A 22389-nucleotide genomic window follows, 5' to 3' on the forward strand; every position below is an offset into this window, starting at 1 on the left:
TACACCATTATATATAAAGGACTTGGGCATCCATGGATTTGGGTATCCACAGGTGTCCTGCAAGTACTTTCCCACAGATACTGAAGGATGACTGTATTTTGAACTGGATGATTACAAAAATATTCCATATGAAAATACAGGTTTTTACAAAAGTAGTTTTAGAGAAAACATACATATTAGAAAAGAAAGGTTGACAAAAATGAGCAAAGTGTCCATCTCAAGAAGTTGGCAAAAGAACCTAAGAAGCGGAAGAAATAATGAAGATTAAGCAAAAATAAATGAAATATAAAGCAAACATAAAATAGGATCATAAAAGCCAAGAGTTGGTTCTTTTAAAGATTAATAACATTGATAAACCTCTGAGATGCTGATCAAGAAAAGAACGAACACACAAAAACTAGTATTAGGAATGAAAGAAGGGATTTTACTATAAATCCTATAGACTTACAAAATATGAGGCTATAATGCACAATTTTATGCTATTTTTTTTTGAGATGGAGTCACCGAGGCTGGAGTGCAGTGGTGCGATCACTGCTCACTGCAACCTCTGCCTCCCAGGTTCAAGCAATTCTCCTGCCTTAGCCTCCTGAGTAACTGGGATTACAGGCACGCGCCACCACACCCAGCTAATTTTGTATTTTTAGTTTCACCATGTTGGCCAGGCTGGTCTCAAACTCCTGACCTCAGGTGATCCGTCTACCTCGGCCTCCCAATGTACTGGGATTACAGGCGTTAGCCACTGTGTCTATGCTAATTTTTTTAAACTCTCATTTTGTTCAGGCATGGATCCCTTAGGAAATGGCAAAGTCTAAATCATAGGCTAATCATTTTTTGGCAATGGTCGGTTTAGTGGTAAGCATGTGATCTGATGTTAGGAAGAATTCTATGGTAAATTTTGAGACTTCAAATGAAATGGTTAACTTCAATTCTGTGTTCTTTGTGGGGAGGGTTTTAAATTACTTTTGCTTAACTATGAGGCTATTCAGGTTATCTATTATTGTGTTAGTGCTTCTGATTTCATGGCATAAAAATTTAAAACAGGCTGGGTGTGGTGGCTCATGCATATAATCCCAGTACTTTGGGAGGCTAAGGTGGGAGGATCACTTGAGCCCAGGAGTTCAAGACCAGTCTGGGCAACATGGTGAGACTTCATCTCTACAAAAAGTTTTAAAAATTAGCCAGGTTATGGTGGCACACACCTGTAGTGCCAGCTACTTGGGAGGCTGAGGTGGGAAGGTCACTTGAGCCCAGAACTGCAGTGAGCCTGGGTGACAGAGTGAGACCCCGTCTCAAAAAAAGAAAAAAGAAAGCAATACTTTTTTATTATTTCTTTCAACAAATATTTATAGGACACCTACTGTATGCTAGGTACTATTATTTACCATATTTCTTATATCCAGTCAGACAGGATTATTTTTTAGGACAAAAATTTAGAAACAAAAACGGCTCATTCCTAGAAGGATACAGCTGCTTAATAAAAAGAAAAGAAAAAAAAAAAAAAGAAAAGAAAAAACGGTAGGGGGCTCAGCATAGCTGGTGGTGACAATGCTATTGTGAAAGCTGAGTAGTGCGTATTTCACAGAGCACCTCTGTAATTTGTAAAGGAGTATGGTTTTTCAGAGGTACCTTTATTACTGGGATTCATGACCTGCATGGACTTCAAGTAGGTTTGCTGACTTCAAGGTATCCACAATTCCTCTGAAATTGTATCGAGTAGTTTATGTGTATATGCTTTTTGGTGATAGAGAAGAGAGGGTTCAATGACTTTCCATAGATTTTTCAAAGGGTCCAAAAATATTTAAGAACCACTGCTCTGTGGGTTAAGAAAAGTTTACAGAGACCAACAAATAGTTTTTTTCTTCATTTTGTGTTTTATGTCTGTTTTGAGTAACCATTATAGTAAAATATTAATTATGTGTAAGATTCTCTTTGACTTTTGTTCAATTTATATTATTTTGCCATTACTTTAACTGATAACTTTTTTTAAAGGTTCAGGAACAAGTGCATCCCACTCTCTCAGCTAATGAAGAGTCTCTCTATTATATTGAAGAGCTGATTTTTCAGCTGCTTAATAAATTATGCATGGCCCAGCCAAGGACTGTTCAAGATGTAGAGGTAAAAATTATGTTGTCATTTCAAGAAGTCATTCAACCACTGTATGAATTAATTTTTGTATCTATATCATTCTAAATTGTTGTGGAAACTAAAACCATTGAAATTATGCATGAGATATATGGTCAGTTTGTTTTTGACAAAAACATCAAGGCAGTTCATTGAGGAAAGGCAAATTTTTCAGAAAAAAAAGTCTTAGAACAACTGGGTGCATTTATGAGGGGAAAAAACCTTGAAACCTATCTCATGCCGTAGACAAAAATTAATTCAAAATGGATCATGGCCTTAGACAACAGCTAAATACAAGGTTTCTAGAAGAAAATTCTGGAAAATATCTTCATAATCTGGGGTTAGGCACATGTTTTTTAGAGAGGATTCAAAACATAGTACTTTATATTTAATCATAAGGCCAGGTGCGGTGGCTCACGCCTGTAATCCCAGTACTTTGGCTGACTGAGACGGGAGAATTGCTCGAGCTCAGGAATTTGATACCAGCCTGGGCAATATAGGGAGACCCCGTCTCTACAAAAAGTTTAACAATTAGCCAGGCCTAATGGCATGTGTCCGTAGTTCCAGCTACTCGGAGGCTGAGGCAGAGGATTGCTTGAGCCCAGGAAATCAAGGTTGCAGTGAGCCATGATCATACCACTGCACTCTAGCTAGGGTGAGAGAGGGAAACTCGGTCTCAAAAAAACAAAACAAAGAAGAAAATAGATGAGAAATTAAAAAGATGTAGTCATAGACTAGTGGAAAACGTAGAGCTTGAATCCAGAATATATTAAAAACTACTGCAAATCAATAATGAAAAAGACACTTTTCTCCCCTAAAGGGGCAAAAGTCTTAAACAGAAACATGTAAAAGAAGATTTACTAATATTCAGTAAGCACATGAAAAGGCGCTGAAGCTCGTAAGTGATCAGGGAAATAGAAATTAAAACCACGATGAGATACTGTTTCCCACCCACTAAAAAGGATAAAATTAAAGACTGATTACACCAAATGTTGGTGAGAATATAGAGCAGCTAGCTCTTTCTTTCTTTTCTTCCTTTCCTTTCCTTTCCTTTCCTTTTTTTTTTTTTTTTTTTTTTTGAGACAGGATCTCGCTCTGTCACCCATGCTGGAGTACAGTGGCACAATTACGTCACAGCTCACTGCAGCCTCAACCTCCTGGGCTTAGGTGATCCTCCCTTCTCAGCCTTCTGAGTGGCTGGGATTACAGGTGTGGGCCACCATGCCCAGCCACTTTTAAATGTTTTTGTAGAGATGAGTTTCCCTATGTTGCGTACGCTGTTCTCAAACTCCCGGGCTCAAGTGATCCTCCCACCATGGCCTCCCAAAGTACTGGAATTACAGGTGTGAACCATTGACCCCAGCCTCAGCTCTGTCGCCCAGGCTGGAGTGCAGTGGCGTGATCTCGGCTCACTGCAAGCTCTGCCTCCCAGGTTCATGCCCTTCTCCCCCCTCAGCCTCCCTAGTAGCTGGGACTACAGGCGCCTGCCACCGCGCCCGGCTAATTTTTTTGTATTTTTAGTAGAGACAGGGTTTCACTGTGGTCTTGATCTCCTGACCTCATGATCCGCCCGCCTTGGCCTCCCAAAGTGCTGGAATTACAGGCGTGAGCCACTGCACCTGGCCTAACTATAACTCTTAAACATTGCTAGTGGGAATATGAAATGTATAATCATTTTGGAAAACTGTCAGTTTCTTATAAGTTAAATATATATCTAGCATATGACCCAGTAGTTCTGTTCCTATTTGACCCTAGAGAACGAAAATATATTCACAGAGACCCACACATGAGTGCTAAAGCGGTTTAATTCATAATAACCAAGAGTTGGAAACAAGTCAAATTTCTGTCAACAAGAAAATGGATAAATAAATGTGGCAGATTCATAAAATGGAATACTAGTCAGTAGTAAAAATTTAAAAATGAACTATTGATATGAGCAATAATATAGCTGCCATTCATAAACATTATATAGAGCAAAAAAGCCAGACCCAAATGAGTACATATGTATAATTTCATATATATATGAAATTTAGAAACAGCTAAAGCCAATTGAGGTAGAAATCAGAATGGTAGTTGCCTGTGATGGCTGGAGATCCGGGTTATAAAAATGTTCTCAATGAGACCAGGCATGGTGGTTCATGCCTGTAATCCCAGCACTTTGGGAGGCTAAGGTGGGTGGATCACTTGAAGTCAGGAGCTTGAGACCAGCCTGGGCAACATGGTGAAACCCCATCTCTACCAATATTACAAAAATTAGCCCATGTGGTGGTGCACACCTGTAGTCCCAGCTACTCCGGAGGCTGAGGCACAAGAATCACTCAAACCCAGGAGTTGGAGGCTGCAGTGAGCTGAGGTCTTGGTGCCACTGCACTCTAACCTGGGTGACAGAGTGAGACCGTCTCAAAGAAGATGAAAAAAAAAAATGTTCTCTGTGTCAGTTGAGATAATGGTTACACAGACATAAGCATTTCTAAAACTCAACAAATTGTACATTTTAAGATCTGTGTATTTTACTGCATATAAGTATTACCTCAGTAAAAGATTAGTGTAAATTTTGAGGACATTTGCTCATTGATTTAAAAAAATGTATATGTATGTGTGTGTATATATACACATCTCTCTGAAAAACTATGTTTAAATTAGTGCTAAAATACTTGTTTTGCCTTGGTTACATGGAAGTATTTTTGGATTTTTAGCAATATCTGTTAGGGAGAGTTTTACTTCTTTTGTATAAAAGCACCCTGTGCACATAAAATTAATATTAATATAATTTGTATTCTTTTTCTCCTGCTAAAAACAAAACAAATGTCTAACAGTACAGCTATCAAAAATTATTTTTGTTTTTATTTTTTGAGATGGAGTCTTACTCTGTCACCCGGGTTGGAGTATAGTGGTGTGATCTTGGCTCACTGCTGCCTCAGCCACCCAGGTTCAGGCGATTCTCCTGCCTCAGCCTCCCAAGTAGCTGGGACTACAAGCGTGTACCCCAGGCTAATTTTTGTATTTTCAAAAATTACTTTTATACTATACTGTTTACATTTCCTTTTTTTTTTTTTTTGGAAAATTTTTTCTATAAGCAACAACTTTCTTTCTTTTTGTGAAGTGGCATGATCATAGCTCACTGTAGCCTTGAACTCCTGGGTCCAAGTGATCCTCCTGCCTCAGCCTCCCCAGTAGCTGGGACTACAGGCATGTGTCACTGCGCCCAGCTAATTTTTATTTTTATTTTTGTAAAGACTGGGCCTTGCCGTGTTGCCCAGGCTGGTCTTGAACTCCTGGTCTTCAGTGATCCTCCCTCCTCAGCCTTCCAAAGTGCTGGAATTACAGGTGTTAGCCACCATGCCCAGCTATAACAAATTTCAGTATAAAGGGAAATCTTAATTTGTAGCAATTGAACTGTTAAGATTTTCCAGGATTCTTGGAATTAAAGCATTTTTCCCCGTGTTCTCTGCTGCCAGTTGTTTGGGTTTTCTTGTGTTTTGTTTTAAGAGACAGGGTCTTGCTTTATCACCCAGACTAGCGTGTAGTGACAGGATCATAGCTCACTATAGCCTTGAACTCCTGGGATCAAGCAGTTCTCCTGCCTCAGTGCGTGCAACCATGCCTGGCTAATTTTTAAATTTTTTTGTAGAGACAGGGTCTCCCTACTTGCACAGGCTGGTTTCATACTCCTGGCCTCAAGGGATCCTCCCACCTCGACCTCCCAAAGTGCTGAGACTTAGAGGCATGGACCACCATGCCCAGCCTCTGCTACTAGTTTTGAACATGAAATAAATACACTGAAAGCATACTTTTCAATAGCTAAATTTGCTAAAATCTGAGACTATAATTGTAAATATAGGAGACCCTGCTAAATTAGAGTTTAATTCAGATCTCAGTAGTTCTTTTTCATGCCAATGAATCACTAATTAAATTAAATTTAGATGAACTGCCTAGGTGCAGTGGCTCACACCTGTAATCCCAGCACTTTGGAAAGTTGAGGCGGACACAATCACTTGAGCCCAGGAATTTGAGACCAGCCTGGGCAACATGGCAAAACTCTGTCTCTACAAAAAATAGAAAAATTAGCAAAGAGTAGTGATATGTGCTTGTAGTCCCAGCTACTTGGGTTGCTGAGGTGGGAGGATCGTTGGAGCCTGGGAGGTGGAGGTTGCAGTGAGCTGAGCCGCCCCTGCACTTGCGCTTCAGCCAGAAGTGAGACAAAATAAGACCTTGTCTCCAAAAAAAAAAAAAAACCAAGATGAACCACAAAGGCTAGGATTGTTTTTGTCAAGGTATGTATTTTCATAAGCCATTCTGAGCTCTCTAACCCACTTCATCTTCCAAGAGATACATGATCCCTTTTATTTGAAGCTCTAAGATTAGAGTGGCTGTATACTAATGATTAAAAATGAATGAACAATTTTTGCTCTGCTAGGTAAATAGTTTTAACTCTAGAAACCTAATTTAAAATCACTAATACACTATTTCATGTTTTCTTAATCTTTCTTATATATCCTATGTATTGTTTTTTCATTTTTCCAGTTCACCTTAATTATGTTTAAAGCTTTCTTTTTGAATTTTGCCTTTTTGTTTTATCCATGAAAATTATGTGGAATAATTTTGATAGTCCTGTTGACCTTTTTTTTTTTTTTCCAGTTGGGGTCTCCCTCTCACCCAGGCTGGAGTGTAGTCGCATGATCTCGGCTCGCTGCAACCTTTACCTCCTGGGTTCAAGCGATCCTTCCACCTCAGCTTCCCAAGTAGCTGGGACTACAGGCATGCACCACCATGCCAGGCTAATTTTTGTCATTTTTAATAGAGATGGGGTTTCATCATGTTGCGTGGCTGGTCTCAAACTCCTGAGCTCAAGTGATCCACCTGCCTCAGCCTCCCAAAGTGTTGGGATTACAGGCGTGAGCCACTGTGCCCGGCCTGACCTTTTTTTAAACCAAAAAATTTATTTATTACAGGAATCAGAATGTATTGTCACTATTATCTGCTAGCATTAAGAATAGTGATCAAGTTGAATTTTGTATGAATTTCCTATTTACAAACACTTTTATTAATACTACAATGGTTCTGCTATGATTGAGCAGGAGCGAGTTCAGAAGACCTTTCCTCACCCAATTGATAAATGGGCCATTGCTGATGCACAATCTGCTATAGAAAAACGAAAAAGAAGAAATCCTCTTTTACTGCCTGTGGACAAAATCCATCCTTCGTTGAAGGTAACAAAAGATTAAACATTAGTTGGGGAGTGTTCTTTATAACAAATAATATTTTATTTCTATATTTATAAAGCATTAATGTAGCATGGTCTGTGTTAGTGTGTATATGTGCGCTTGCATGTATATACTTGTACATACGTGTCATATAAATATGTATACAAAATAATTATAGTCTGGTGAAATTTGCTTTTCAAACAATATTAAAATTAATAGTGATAATGCATCAGTATTATTTTGTGGCATCTTTTTTTTTTTTTTTTTTTTTTTAATAGAGACAGGGTCTTGCTGTGTTGCCAAGGCTGGTCTCAAACTCCTGGGCTCAGGCGATCCACCTACTTTGGCCTCCCAAAGTGGTAGGATAAGAGTCATGAGCCATCATGCCTGGCCCATTGTGGCATCTTCCAATGACTGTTACTCTGACTGATTCCTATGTAGTAGGCCATGATTCTCAGCCATTTGTTGATTAAGAAAGTGTATAATGTCAGAAGCTACTATGAGTTCAGAGCAGAACTGTTTTTAAAATTAATTTGTATTATTACAGATTATTTTTTATATACTGGAAAAGTGGGCTAGGACCTAGTTTGCCTACTAGATGCATATTAGTGCATAGGGCAAAATATGCTTGATGTATATGGATTTTAAGAGTTTTGCAGCAAATTCAAGCACCCCGCCCCCCTGCGCACTCCCCCACCACACACACACACACACACACACACACACACTTCCTCTCCTCCCCTCAGTAGAAACTACTGTAATTAGAGGATACTGGTTTTAAAACAGGGTCCTTGAAGATAGCAGATATTTTAATATTTGTCAGATGAGTTTTGGTTAATGTATTAGGAGGCTTTTAGTGGAGCGCAACCCAAGATCTCTAAAAGGCAGAGTTGTTAGATTGATAAAAGGCAGAGTTGTTAGATTCGATGTCTCTTAAAAGAAGAAAAGCCCCCAATTCAGGGACCAGAGATTCATTTTATAAACTACATTTAGACATATAGTTAATAGAAAGTTTTTTTATAAGCAAGGATATTAAATAAGAATTTTTAAAGTGTTTAATACTTGACAGTGCTACATTTTGTAATTAAATTATTTATCTTTTCACAGGAAGTGTTAGGGTACAAAGTGGACTACCATGTGTCCCTATACATTGTGGCTGTACTAGAATATATCTCAGCTGATATTTTAAAATTGGCTGGTAATTATGTTTTTAATATCCGGCATTATGAAATATCTCAGCAGGACATTAAAGTGTCAATGTGTGCGGATAAGGTAAGTGTTACAAGGTATTTAAACTTAACTTGAATAGCAACTATACTCATTTCTGCCTCAATCTTTTTGTATACATTATTAGATAAGTAATTTTTATAATTGCTAGTACTGGAAGAGAGAAAAATCCTGCCTTTACAGAGTAACCATGATATTTTCCAGGTTTTTAAGCATATGGCAGGATGGGGATCTCTTTTTTTGGTCAAGAATCTTTTATTACAAGAAAAAAACATCCAAGGCCTCAAACCAATTTAAGTAGTTTGAGTTTTATATTTTCAGAAAGAGAATATATAGAGTTCTACTCAGGTACTTTTAAGTGTAAGTAATTTTGAAGACGCTACTTTAGTTTCACAGCTTAGCTTAGTGAGGCACAGGGAGAGAGAAAATTAGGCTGAATGCTGAAGTTACTCCCCTCTGATCATTTTTTTGTTTTTATATCTGTCTTCTTCCCTGGCTGTAAGCTACTTGCGGGAAGAAATTGAGTCTTTCATGTTATTCTGTACTCCTTTTCTCACCTTCTTATTTTTCTTCCTATTTATTTATTTATTTGAGACAAGGTCTCACTTTGTCACCCAGGTTGGAGTGCAGTGGCACAATCTCATCTCACTGCAACCTTTGCCTCCCTGGCTCAAGCGATCCTCTTATCTCAGCCTCTCGAGTAGTTAGGACCACAGGCATGCATCACCACATCCAGCTGTTTTTGTGGGTTTTTTTGGAGAGATAGGGTTTCACCATGTTGCCCAGGCTGGTCTTGAACTCCTGAGTTCAAGTGCCTGCCTCGGCCTCCCAAAGTGTTAGGATTATACACATGAGCCACTGCACACACTGAAGCTATAACACTGAATAAGATTGCAATCCTTGTATTAGAAGGTATTTATTTTACTGCAAAATAAAAAGAAACAGATAATTACAGAACAATATGATTAAAACTATTATACTAATAAGTCCGAGGTACAGTGGAGAAAGTAATGAACTCTAGCATGGGTGAGGCCAGAAAGACTACAGAGAAAATGCCTAAATGAAGCTCTCTCAGCGTGAACAACCTCCAGGACCTAGCACATGTCGGTGGTTCTCACCCTTGACTGCACATCAGAATTAATAGAAAGCTTTTAAAGAATGCTGATGCCTGCATATCACCCCTAGATATTTAATTGGCTTGGATTGGATCTCCAAACCTCAGTGTTCTTTGAAAGCATTCCAGGTAATTCTGATGTGCAGTTATAATGACTGAGACCCATTGTACGATTCCATAATTTCAGAAATGACTTTTCACTTACATTGTGGTTGCAATTCCTTGTTATCTCTATTTTGACTTCTAAAATTATGGCTACTTTTTTTTTTTTAACTTTGAAAATATCTTAGACTTATAGAAAAGTTGAAAGTATAACAAAAAGTACGCCCTTGCCACTTGAACCATATGAGAGTAAGTTGCCAACATAGTGTGTCTTATAAACAAGAACATTCTGCTACATTACCACAGTATGACTGACAGTCAAAATCCAGAAAATGAATACATTTAATACATTTTACCATCTAACTTTCAAACATCATTCATGTCTTGTCACATATCCTAATGATGTTTTTACCAAAATCATTCATTCCAGAAGCATATATTGTTTATGTGTCATGTATGTTTATCCTCTTCAGTCTGGAATAATTCCTCATTCTTCCCTTAACTTTTTTTTTTTTTTTTTTTTTTTAAACATGGCAAAGCAGGCCAGGCATGGTGGATCACACCCGTAATCCCAGCACTTTGGGAGGCTGAGGCAGGCAGGTCACTTAAGGTCGAGTTCAAACCAGCCTAGTCAACGTGGCAAAACCCCGTCTCTACTAAAAATACAAAAAAAGTTGCTGGGCATGGTGGCACATGCCTGTAATCCTACTTACTCAGGAGGCTGAGCCACGAGAATCATTTGAACCCAGGAGGCAGAGTTTGCAGTGAGTTGAGATTAGGCCACTGCACTCCAGCCTGGGCAACAAAGCAAGACATTGTTTCAAAAAAAAAAAAGATAGTAAAGTTGACTTTATTCAAGGGAGGCCATGGCAATAGGTACAGGGACCACTGCAGTGTAATCCCATGGTTGGGGAGAGAGACATTAGAATCAACTCTCCTCCCTTAAGTTTTATAACCTTTACACTTTTGAGGGTTACAGGTCAGTTATTGTGTAGAACGTCCCTCAATTTAGGTTTTCTCTGTTGTTTTCTCTTGGTTAGAATCAGGTAATGGTCTTCTTTGGCAGGAATATCATAGAAATTGTGCTGTGTTCTTCTCATTGCATTTTCTCAGATGGCACACAGGCACATGATTTCGTTGTGTCTCATTAGTAGTGGTGATGTTGACTGATTACTTGATTAGGGAATTATCTGCCAGGCTTCTCATCTGTGAAGTTACTCTTTTCCCTTTTGTAATTAATAAATGAACATTTTGTGGAGTATTTTGAAACTGCATATCTTATTCTTCATCACACTCAAATTTGTTTATCTTAATATAGACTAATGAATTATTATTTTATTCTATGGGTCGTAATCTGTTCCTTCATTATTTAGATGTTGCAGGCCAGGCACCACAGCTCATGCCTATAATCCCAGCACTTCGGGAGGCCGAGACAGGTGGATCGCTTGAGCTCAGGAGTTTGAGACCAGCCTGGGCAACATGTCTCTACAAAGAAAAAAAATTAGCCAGGCGTGTGCTTATAACTATAGTCCCAGCTATTTGGGAGGTTGAGGTGGGAGAATCACTGGAGCTCGGGAGATTGAGGCTACATGAAGCTGAGATCATGCCACTGCACTCTGTCTCAAAAAAAAAAAAAAAAGTTTCAGTTGTTCCAGATTTGGTTATTAGGAGCCCTAGCTTGGTTTTTCTGTTCCTGTCTATTTGAGCACTTTCTTTTCTTTTCTCCTTCCTATTTATTAATTTATTAAATTATAAATTGACAAATTATAGTTGTATATATTTATGGAGTACAAGGTAAGGTTATGATTATGAAGACAATGTGGAATAATTAAATCAAGTTAATTAACATTTATTCAAGTACTTATTTTTTGTGGTGAGAACATTTGAAATTTACTCTTAGGTAGTAGAATGATGGTTATAAGGCTAGGAAGGGTAGATAGAGTCGGGGAAATGGGGATGGTTAATGGGTACAAAAATATTGTTAGAATGAATGAGATCTAGTATTTGATATCTCAATAGGGTGACTACAGTCAACGATAATTTATTGTATACTTTACAACAATTAAAAGAGTATAATTGGATTGTTTGTAGCACAAAGAAAGGATAAATGCTTGAGGTGATGGAGACTCCATTTTATTCTGATGTATGCATTAAATGCCTGCATTTACTCCTTAAATATATACACTTACTATGTACCCACAAAACTTTCTTTTGAAAATTGAAATGACAAAAAAATTTACTTTTTGCAATTTTGAAATGTAAATACATTATTATTTACTATATTCACCATACTGTGCAATAAATCTTACAAAAAAGACCCGATTCCTCCTAATTGAGGTTTTGTCCCCCTACCCTGCAGCCTGTGGTTACCACATTCTATTCTGCTTCTATGAGTTTGTTCTAGATTCCACATGTAAGTGAAAACACATGTGCATTTTTTGTTGTTGTTTGTTTTTTGTTTTTTTGTTTTTGTTTTTCTTTTTTGAGATGGAGTCCCGCTCTGTCGCCCAGGTTGGAGTGCAGTGGCGTGATCTCAGCTCACTGCAACCTCTGCCCCCCAGGTTCAAGCGATTCTCCTGCCTCAGCCTCCCAAGTAGCTGGGAGTACAGGTGCCCGCCACCACGCCTGGCTAATTTTTGTGTTTTTAGTAGACGGGGTTTCACTATGTTGGTCAGGCTGGTCTCGAACTTCTGACCTCGTGATCTGCCCGCCTCGGCCTCCCAAAGTCCTGGGATTACAGGCGTGAGCCACCAGCTTGTTTGCTTTTGAGAGCTTGAGTCTCCTTCTGTCACCCAGGCTCACTGCAGCTTCAAACCCCTGGGCTCGGGCAATCCTCCTGCCTCAGCCTCACAAGTAGCTAGAGCTATAGGCATCTGCCACCATGCCCAGCTAATTTCTAAATTTTTGTAGGAATAGGGTCTCGCTATGTTGCCCAGGCCGGTCTGGAACTCCTGGCTTCAAGTGATTTTCTTGCCTCAACCTCCCAAGACACTGGGATTACAGATGTGGGCCACTGCACCAGGCCATAAACTATTTTTTTTTAATAAGTCATTCCTTTATTTGAAGCATTTTTCTGTGTCCTAAATCTCCACCTTTTCAGAGTTTTAAAAAATCATGTGGCAGGATTTTCAGATCCCCTTGTTATATTGCTTTTAGACTGATTTCTAAAACTGAAGACAATAGTCCAGATTTGGTCTGAGCAACAGAGTATATTGAAATGCACGTACGTATCCTTTATTCTATATGCTATTCTTTAATAATTTCAGCATTAATGTTTTGGCACCATGTTACTCTGTGTACTTACTGAGTCTGCAGATTTCTAAACTCCGAGGACTGTTCCACGTGAAGTACCATTTTGTTAAGTCTTTGATTTCTCCAACTTGTGCTGTTGATTTTTTGTTGTTATTGTAAGAATGAACGTGAATTTATCCCTAGAAAATTTCATACTGTTATTGAGGTTATGTTCCAGCATATGTAGATATTTTAAAAATTGAATTTTCATTCAGCATTTTAGGTACTCTTCCCACGTTTTTGTAATGTGTACAGATCTGATAAACCTTGAATTAAAATTATTTAGTAAAAATGTTGAAAAGGCCAGGTGCCTTTGAATCTGGGAGGCAGAAGTTGCAGTGAGCCGAGATCGTGCCACTGCACTCCAACCTGGGTGACAGAGCGAGACTCCATATTATTTTATTTATTTATTTTTTGTTGAGACGGAGTCTTGCTCTGTCGCCGAGGATGGAGTGCAGTGGCATGATCTTGGCTCACTGCAACCTCCGCCTCCCAGTTTCAAGTGATTCTCCTGCCTCAGCCTCTCGAGTAGCTGGGATAACAGGTGCCTGCCACCATGCCTGGCTAATATTTTTGTATTTTTAGTAGAGACGGGATTTTACCATGTTGGACAGGCCGATCTTGAACTTCTGACCTCAGGTGATCCACCCACTTCAGTCTCCCAAAATGCTGGGATTACAAGTGTAAGCCCCTGCATCCAGCCAATACTCTATCTTAAGAAAAAAAAAAAAAAAAAAAATATATATATATATATATATAGAGAGAGAGAGAGAGAGAGAGAGAGAGAGAAAAGGATTATATAAAAAATGAGATTTCTAGCATATGTTATTAGTGGCATTCTTCTAGGTTAAAAGTTACCACTTTTCTTCATTATTACCTTTTATTAGCTATTATTTCACATTTTGTTTAATTCATGGGTCAACAAACTTTACCTATAAAGGCCCAGGGGATAAACATTTTAGGCTTTGTGCGCCATACATCTTTCTTGCATCTACTCATCTCTGCCCTTGTAGCATGAAAGCAGCCATAAATGAATTAGCGTGGGCTATGTTCCAGCAAAACTTTGTTTACAAAAACAGTCTGTGGGCTGGATTTGGCTGGTAGTTTGCTGGTCCTTGTTTCAGACATTCCTGTCATGATCCCCTATTTGTCACAAGAGACTGTCATATGCTTAGCTAAAATCCGGATGACTTGGCCGGGCGTGGTGGCTCACGCCTGTAATCCTAGCACTTTGGGAGGCCAAGACTGGCAGATTGTCTGAGCTCAGGAATTCGAGACCGGCCTGGGCAACATGGTGAAACCCCATCTCTACTATAATACAAAAAATCAGCCGACGGTGGCAGTTGCCTGTAATCCCAGCTACTCAGGAGGCTGAGGCACGAGAATTGCTTGAACCTGGGAGGCGGAGGTTGCAGTGAGCTGAGTGCCACTGCTCTCCAGCCTGGGTAACAAAGTGAAACTATGTCTCAAAAAAAAAAAAAAAAATCCAGATGACTTGATTTGTGGGTCTAGTTATGTAACGATAAGTAATGAGATTGTATGACATGATGTGATCTTAGTATATCCAAACTGATTTCTAGAGATCACTAGTTCAAGAGCTCACAAACCATCTGTTTAATAATTATTTGAATACATGGTTTCTAGGGATATCTTTAATTTGCCAGACAGAGAACTTGAAACCAGACCTATTTCTTTACATTTAAAAATAAAAGCAACATTTGACTATATGAGGTATTCTAGCATATCAAAGATTGCTGAGAATTAGATGATCATAGGAAAGAACCATAGAATTTAAGTTCTAGTATATATGTCATTATTAAGGAAAATAGTATTTAAACTGGAAAAGTTGAACATATAAATGCTTAAGAAGGAAATTGATGTGTAGGAAAGGTAAAGGCCAGGCACAGTGCTTCACGCTTGTAATCCCAGCACTTTAGGAGGCTGAGGCAGGAGGATATATTGAGCCCAGGAGTTTGAGACCAGCCTGGGCAGCACAGCAAGACTTCATCTCTACAAAAAAATTTAGAAAAAGAAACAAAGAAAGAAAGGTGAGACACCCTGGAGAATATAGCAAGACCTCATCTCTACTAAAAGTAAAAAAAAATATTAGCTGGGCATGGTGGTGCATCCAACTACTTGGAAGGCTGAGGTGGGAGGATTGCTTGAGCCTGAGAAATTGAGGCTGTAGTGAGCTATTGTGCCATTGGGCAATAGAGGACAAAAAAAAAAAAAATGAGAGAATAAGAGGTCACAAAGCTGCTCTGAAGAAACTTAGTTCACCAGATCTAGATGTACTAGCAGTTGAGTTCTGTATTTTCTTTTTAACCTATTGAATTATACTTTTTTTTTTCTGAAACAAACTCTTGCTCTCTCGACCGGGCTGGAGTATAATGGAGTGATGCTGGCTCACTGCAACCTCTGCCTCCTGGGTTCAAGCAGTTCTCCTGCCTCAGTCTCCTGAGTAGCTGGGATTACAGGCACCTGCCACACGCCTGGCTAATTTTTGTATTTTTAATAAAGACAGGGTTTTGCCGTGTTGGCCAGGCTGGTCTCGAACTCCTGACCTCAAGTGATCTGCCTGCCTTGGCCTCCCAAAGTGCTGGGATTACAGGCGTGAGCCACGCCTGGCCTTTTTTTTTTTTTTTTTTTTTTTTTTAAAGGCAGAGTCTTGCTCTGTTGCCCAGGCTGGAGTGTAGTAGTACAATCTCTGCCCACTGCAACCTCTGCCTCCCGTGTTCAAGTGATTCTCCCACCTCAGCCTCCTGAGTAGCTGGGATTACAGGCACATGCCACCATGCCTGGCTAATTTTTTGTACTTTTAGTAGAGACAGGGTTTCGCCATGTTGGGCAGGCTGGTCTCAAACTCCTGACCTCAGGTGATCCATCCACCTTGGCCTCTAAAGTTCTGGGATTAGAGGCGTGAGCCACCCATGGCTGGCCAGAAAAATCTGAAGCTACCAGGAGTGGGGTATGAATATATTTTCTCTTTCATGGTAGTATTACTCCATCTGTTTCAAGAGCTAGCTCGCTCGCTCTCTCTCTTTTTTTTTTTTGGTGACAAGGACTCACCTAAGCTGGAGTGTGGTGGTGTGAACATGGCTCACTGCAGCCTCAACCTCCAGGGCTCAAGTGATCCTCCTGCCTTAGCTTCCTTTGTAGCTGGGACCACAGGCTTGAACCAACACCATGCCTGGCTATGTTTAAAATTTTTTTGTAGAGGCTGGGTCTCTCTTTGTTACCCAGGCTGGTCTTGAACTCCTGGGCTCAACTAGTCCTTCCACTTCAACTTCCCAAAGTATTGGGATTGCAGATGTGAACCACTGCATCTAGCCTGACTCTACTTTATTGTTCATGCTATAAACATGACCAAAAAATGCTTTACATGTCTAATAGTTTATAAATACATATACTACATGTATGCTGTTTAAACAGTTATCTTTTGTGTATTTACCGTGTGTCAGGTGCTTTGGATTTTAAGACGAAAGCACTGTGTTTTATCTTTAGATGGTTACTATTTAGTAGGAGAAAAGATAGAACAGAAATTTTAATACAGTTGGCCCTCTGTATTCATGAGTTCTGTATCCATGGATTCAACCAGCCACAGATAAAAAATACTCAGGAAAAAGAAATTCTACAAAATTCCAAAAAAGCAAAACTTGAATTTGCTATGAACTGAGTGCTACATTTAATCTATGTGAATGAAGTGACATGTGGGCATTGTATTAGATATTACAAGTAATCTAGAGATGATTTAAGTAGACAAGAGGATGTGTGTAGGTTATATGCAAATAGTATGTGATTTTATATAAGGAACTCGAGTATCTGAGGATTGTGGGGGTATGGGGTGGGTACTGGAACCAATCCCCTACAGACACCAAGGGATGACTTTATACATTAGGTGCTTCTACAGGAAAGAGAGAAAGTTGCTAATCAAGGGCTAATGCTAGTGGAAGAGATTCTGGTAGGGAGTCAGGGAGAGTTTGGAAAAGCTATCCAAAAAAATTGTATTTGAGCTAAGTGGTGAAAAAATGGGTAGAGATTGGTTAGGTGAATAAATGAGAGTTGGGAGGGAAGAGGAAGTAAGAGAAGACATTCTAGACAGAGGGAAATAGAGGGAACTGACCAGATGTAAGGGATATTTCTTAGTTAGAGTCAACAGGATTTGGGAACTGTTTGGATACAGGAGAGAAGTTGGAAAAGTGGTAAGTCTAAGGTGATGGACAAGTTTTCTAGTTATGAAGACCAAGTAGGTGATGCTGTTTATTAGTGATTCTGAGAGTGTACACATACAGGTTTTTTAAGACAGGCAGATATCTAGCCAGCCTTTGGTAACATTTGTCTAGGATCTGGAGAGATGCTGAGGCTACAGATAAACACTTAGGAGTCATTATCATCTAGATAGTAATTGGAAATCATTTAAGGGAATGAGCTCACTCTAAGGAATGATATACCATTCTGTCAGTGTAGCAGACATTTCAGACTGGTGACCTTCTAGTGAATAGGGTCTCCAGGTTTGTTTTTTAAATTTTTGAATTATTTGCCATCTATTTATATTTACAGATCTAAAAGTTGTACATAAAAATGTAAATCCCAGACTTTTCATGAAAAAAGAAAATCAGAATGCCTAACAGAAAATAGCTGGCACTAAGCGGCACACTTCCTCTTTAGGTGCGTGTACCTTACGGTTTGCCATAATTACCACTGCTCCTTGTATATTATAATGTTACTTGCCTGACCCCTGTAGCATTTAAATTCAGGAACTTTGGTATTATGTGACCAAAAGAGTTTTAAGACTGGAACCGTGGAATGGGTGGTAGAGAAGGTAAGTCATAGAGAAGGAGGCCCCACTGACAGAATGGTATATCAGAAGCCAAGAAGAGAAAAATTGTTTGGGGGGGGTTTATATGTGTTTTTTCTTATTTAGAGATAGGATCTCATTCTGTTACTCAGGCTGGAATGTAGTGGTACGATCTTAGCTCACTGCAGCTTCGAATTCCTGGGCTCAAGTGTTTCACCTCAGCCTTCAGAGTAGCTAGGACCGCAGGTGTCTACTACCATGCCTGGTTATTATTTTTTTTTACTTTTGGTAGAGGCAGGATCTTGCTGTATTGGCCAGGCTGGTCTTGAATGCCTGGCCTCAAGTGATCCTCCTGCCTCAGCCTCCCAAAGTGCTGAGATTGTAAGCATGAGCCACCATGCCTCACCCTGAGAGTTAAGAGTTTTAAGAATTAGAGAATGGTCAGCTGTGTCAAAAACTAGAGAAAACAAGTAGGAAGACTAAAACACGCCATTAGATTTGACACTAGATCAATAGTGAGAGCAGTTTCAATATAGTAACGGGCTTGCTAAGTGAATGGGAGCAAGAAGTTATAGCTAGCAAGTATGGCCTACTCTAAAAGGGTCTCTGGTGGGGAAGTGAAGAGGGTGGTAGCTCTTCTATGTGTTTTTATGTCTCATGCCTTCCTTTATTTTGCATGTCTGTTTGAAATCAGATTTCATCACCAAATTCCCTGTGTAGCCATACTGGTTTCTTTAAAGTTAAAAGTGGCTGGGAAGGGGGGATGATGGTCTTCAATGACAGGAAGGTGGATTGCATGAAGCAAGCATTGGGGAAGGGAGGGATTTGAGAGTGTCACAGAACATGAGATTAGGAAGGTGGGTTGGAGTTAAATTATGAATGGCCTTTATCCTAAAGAAGTTAGGATTTTATGTAGAAGGCAATGAAATCCAGTATCATTTTTATGTATCATTTATTTTTAGTAACATGATTTTAGAACTCGGGTTGGGAAGACTTGTGGCAGGCAGATCAAATTATGAAACTTGTGTATCCTTGTAAGAGATGGTGATTGTTTAGTAGAGTAATCTAAAGCCTGCAGTAAGATGGAGAGAGCTGACCAGATTTAAAAGATGCTTATAAGATATTTCTGAGTTAGATTCAAAAAGATTAGGAGGGCAGAGTTCCTGTTTACTTTATTAGCGTATTTTACCAACGTGTGATACAGTTTATGGTGATCAATAGATGTTTTTCAGAATGAACGAATGAATATCTGTTATAGTGTTGTCAGAATTTCCTCTCATCCCTTTGAAGTTTTTTTACTTTTTGGAGTTTCCTTTTCAGGGTATACCTTTTAGCTGAACTCTCTGAGTGCTTTTCAATCAGTTTTAAATATATAAATATATAATTAACTAGGTCTAATCATTTTTTTAAAAAACTATTATTAATTTTTAAATGTATGGTCACAGCCAGGCACGGTGGCTCACACCTGTAATCCCAGCACTTTGGGAGGCTGAGGTGGGTGGATCACTTGAAGTCAGGAGTTCAAGACAGCCTGGCCAAGAAGCCCTGTCTCTATTAAAAATAGAAAAAAAAATTAGCCAGGCATGGTGGCATGCACCAGTAATCCCAGCTACTCAGGAGGCTGAGGCAGGAGAATTGCTTGAACTTGGGAGGCAGAGGTTGCAGTGAGCCGAGATCACACCACTGCACTCCAGCCTGGGTGACAGAGACTCTGTCTCACAAAAAAAAAAAAAAAAAAAAATATATATATATATATATATATATATAGTCATCTTTCTGTTTCTGTTGATTTACAGCTAGTTCTTGCCTGTTGGTTGACCTGAGTCTGTGGTAGCATCTTTACTATTTCTGAAAGAAGTGGTCGCTACAACAATTTAAGCATCTGTGGGATGTTTGGGTTTAGCAAATGAACATAATAGCAGTGGTCATTGTAGTAAATGTGCATCAGAAATGCATCGCACTGATCTATCGTGTGCCTCTACCATAGTAGCATTTCACTTTTCTCCTTTTAACCCTACTTAAATATATACTATCATCCTTATACTATGGCAAGGAACTACTATGTTGAATTCCTACTATTTGCTAGACATAGTAGTATGCATTTTATATACATTACTACAGTGAATTATTCTTATCAGTTACATTTCACACATAAGGAATATGACTTTCAAAAGAATTAATGTGTTCATAATCATAGTGAAGTAGTGGCTGAACTGGGAGTTTTGGCTCAGATTATTGTTCCCCAAAAACAGGCTTTTTTTTTTTTTTTTTTTGCTCTTTTGTGTGTGTGTGTGTGTATTATAGCACACATATATACACATACATATGCATATGTATTAGTACATATTTCACCATTAGTTCATATCTCCAGAAATATTTATTTTGCCATATTTTATTTGATTTTATTTGAACATTTCCCACCTTCAGTTTTCCTTTTATTCTAGGTTTTCTCATATAAATTTACTTATAATACGCACAACTCTTGTTTTTTCATAATGTTGTGTGTGTGTGTGTGTGTGTGTATATGTGTGTGTGAGATGGAGTCTTGCTCTGTCACCCAGACTGGAGTGCAGTGGCGTGATCATGACTCACTGCAGCCTTGACCTCCCAGGCTCAAGCAATCCTCCTGCCTCAGCCTCCCAAGTAGCTGGGATTAAAGCGCCCACCATGACGCCTGGCTAATTTTTTATATTTTTGGTCGAGACAGGGTTTCACCATGTCGGCTAGGCTGGCCTGGAACTCCTGACCTCAAGTGATCCTCCTGCCTCAACCTCCCAAAATCCCAGGGAGCTGGGATTACAGCTCCCAGCCCTGTTTAATAACGTATAGATTTCAAGTACTTTGAGGCAGTTTTTATAAAAATAAGGAAAATAAAACAAATCAACATTATTGATTTCTGTTTCTCAGGTTTTGATGGACATGTTTGATCAGGATGATATAGGCTTGGTTTCTCTCTGTGAAGATGAACCTAGTTCTTCCGGTGAATTAAACTACTATGATCTTGTCAGAACTGAAATCGCAGAAGAAAGACAGTATCTACGGGAATTAAATATGATCATAAAAGTGTTTCGAGAAGCCTTTCTTTCTGATAGAAAGCTGTTTAAACCTTCTGTAAGTACCTTTTTGGGTTTGAAATTCTGTGTACCCCCCAAAAAATAGCTTAAAATCATAAATAGTCACTTTTTTTTTTTGAGACAGAGTCTTGTTCTGTCGCCCAGGCTGGAGTGCAGTGGCGTGATCTCAGCTCGCACCACTGCAGCCTCCACCTCCCGGGTTCAAGCGATTTCTGCCTTAGCCTCCTGAGTAGCTGGGATTAGAGGCATGCATCACCACACCTGGCTAATTTTTTAATATTTTTAGTAGAGATGGTGTTTCTCCATGTTGGCCAGGTTGGTCTCAAACTGCTGACCTCAAGTGATCCACCTGCCTTGGCCTCCCAAAGTGCTGGGATTACAGGCATGAGCCACTGCACCCAGCCCATAAATAGTAACTTTAAATACTTTATGAGTACATAAAAAATACTTTTATGTATTTGTGGGCTTTATAAACATGTGAATTGTTATAGTAATATAATAGGTACAGTGACAATGAAAATTAGGCACAAAATTAGAAAGATATTTATACTGGGGTGAAATCATTTTCCTCTATGCGGTATCTGATATTTAGAGTCATTCATTTGGAGTTGGTGAAAAAGATGTATGGTCTAGGAAAGAAAGACCTCTGCATTTTTCTGTCTTTTGGTAAGTACCTTAAGGCAGTAGTTTAAAGTTTTAGTTTGAAGCTCAGAATATATGGGGTTAAAAAAAATAAAGTTTTAACAGTGGAACTTTTAAAAATAAAAGTTTATGCAGAATGCCATGTTTAACAAACAAAAAAGGTTTTTTTCTTTCTTTATCACATGATTTATTTTTCCATATCTGTATGTTTGGCCCACACTTTAAAAGTAATTAGTCTTGGCCAGGTGCAGTGGCTCGTGCCTGTAATCCCAGCTGTTTTGGGAACCTGAGGCAGGAGGATTGCTTGAGGCCAAGAATTTGAGACCAGCCTGGGTAACAGAGCAAGACCCAGTCTCTACAAAAAAATTTAAAACTTACCTGGGCATGGTGGCACATGTCTGTAGTCCCAGCTGCTGGGGAGGCTGAAGTGAGAGGTTTGCTTGAGCCAGGAATTGGAGACTTCAGTGAGCCATGATCATGCCACTGCACTCCAGCCTGGGCAACAGAGTAAGACCTCAGCTCAAAAAAAGATACTTAACCTTTGTCTTATTTGTCTTTTACCTCCTAACTTCCTCCACAAAATAACTATAATGTGAGTAAATAACAGTGAACTCAGACACAGGTGGCTGAGTATTTAAAGTTAGGAACAGATTTAGCTTTTCTTTTTCTTTTCCAAAAGGAGGAGTTTAAATGATAATTGGAAGTGTTTTAGTTGGCCATTAGGTTTTTTCTTTTGGATATATGTTTAGTTTAACAATGTTTATAATAATTCCCACTGGGAGTACTATCGTAAGTAGTCAGAACATTATGTTTTTC

At 39.1% G+C, this 22389-nt stretch overlaps 2 protein-coding genes across 6 annotated transcripts in view; both read left to right on the top strand.

The window, feature by feature from the left end:
- Window positions 1-2087, top strand: part of LOC105481842 (L-2-hydroxyglutarate dehydrogenase) — a 109556-nt gene extending 107469 nt beyond the window's left edge. The window contains exon 10 of the mRNA XM_071100208.1: window positions 1990-2087. The gene's annotated coding sequence lies outside the window, so the exon portion shown is untranslated. The remainder of the gene's footprint in view (window positions 1-1989) is intronic.
- Window positions 1-22389, top strand: part of LOC105481847 (SOS Ras/Rho guanine nucleotide exchange factor 2) — a 113427-nt gene that overhangs the window by 24993 nt on the left and 66045 nt on the right. Inside the window, exons 2-5 of one of the 5 annotated variants that reach the window (XM_011741644.3) lie at window positions 1990-2115; window positions 7200-7331; window positions 8433-8597; window positions 20765-20968. In XM_011741644.3, coding sequence (XP_011739946.3) covers window positions 1990-2115; window positions 7200-7331; window positions 8433-8597; window positions 20765-20968 — 627 coding nt within the window. Of the gene's footprint in view, window positions 1-1989; window positions 2116-7199; window positions 7332-8432; window positions 8598-12970; window positions 12992-16153; window positions 17728-20764; window positions 20969-22389 lie in introns of those variants that run through there. The other 4 variants (XM_071100200.1, XM_071100199.1, XM_071100201.1 and 1 more) reach the window with 4 other exon arrangements.

The sequence above is a fragment of the Macaca nemestrina genome, chromosome 7 (genome assembly GCF_043159975.1).
Source record: "Macaca nemestrina isolate mMacNem1 chromosome 7, mMacNem.hap1, whole genome shotgun sequence".
In the NCBI taxonomy this organism is placed as follows: Eukaryota; Metazoa; Chordata; class Mammalia; order Primates; family Cercopithecidae; genus Macaca; species Macaca nemestrina.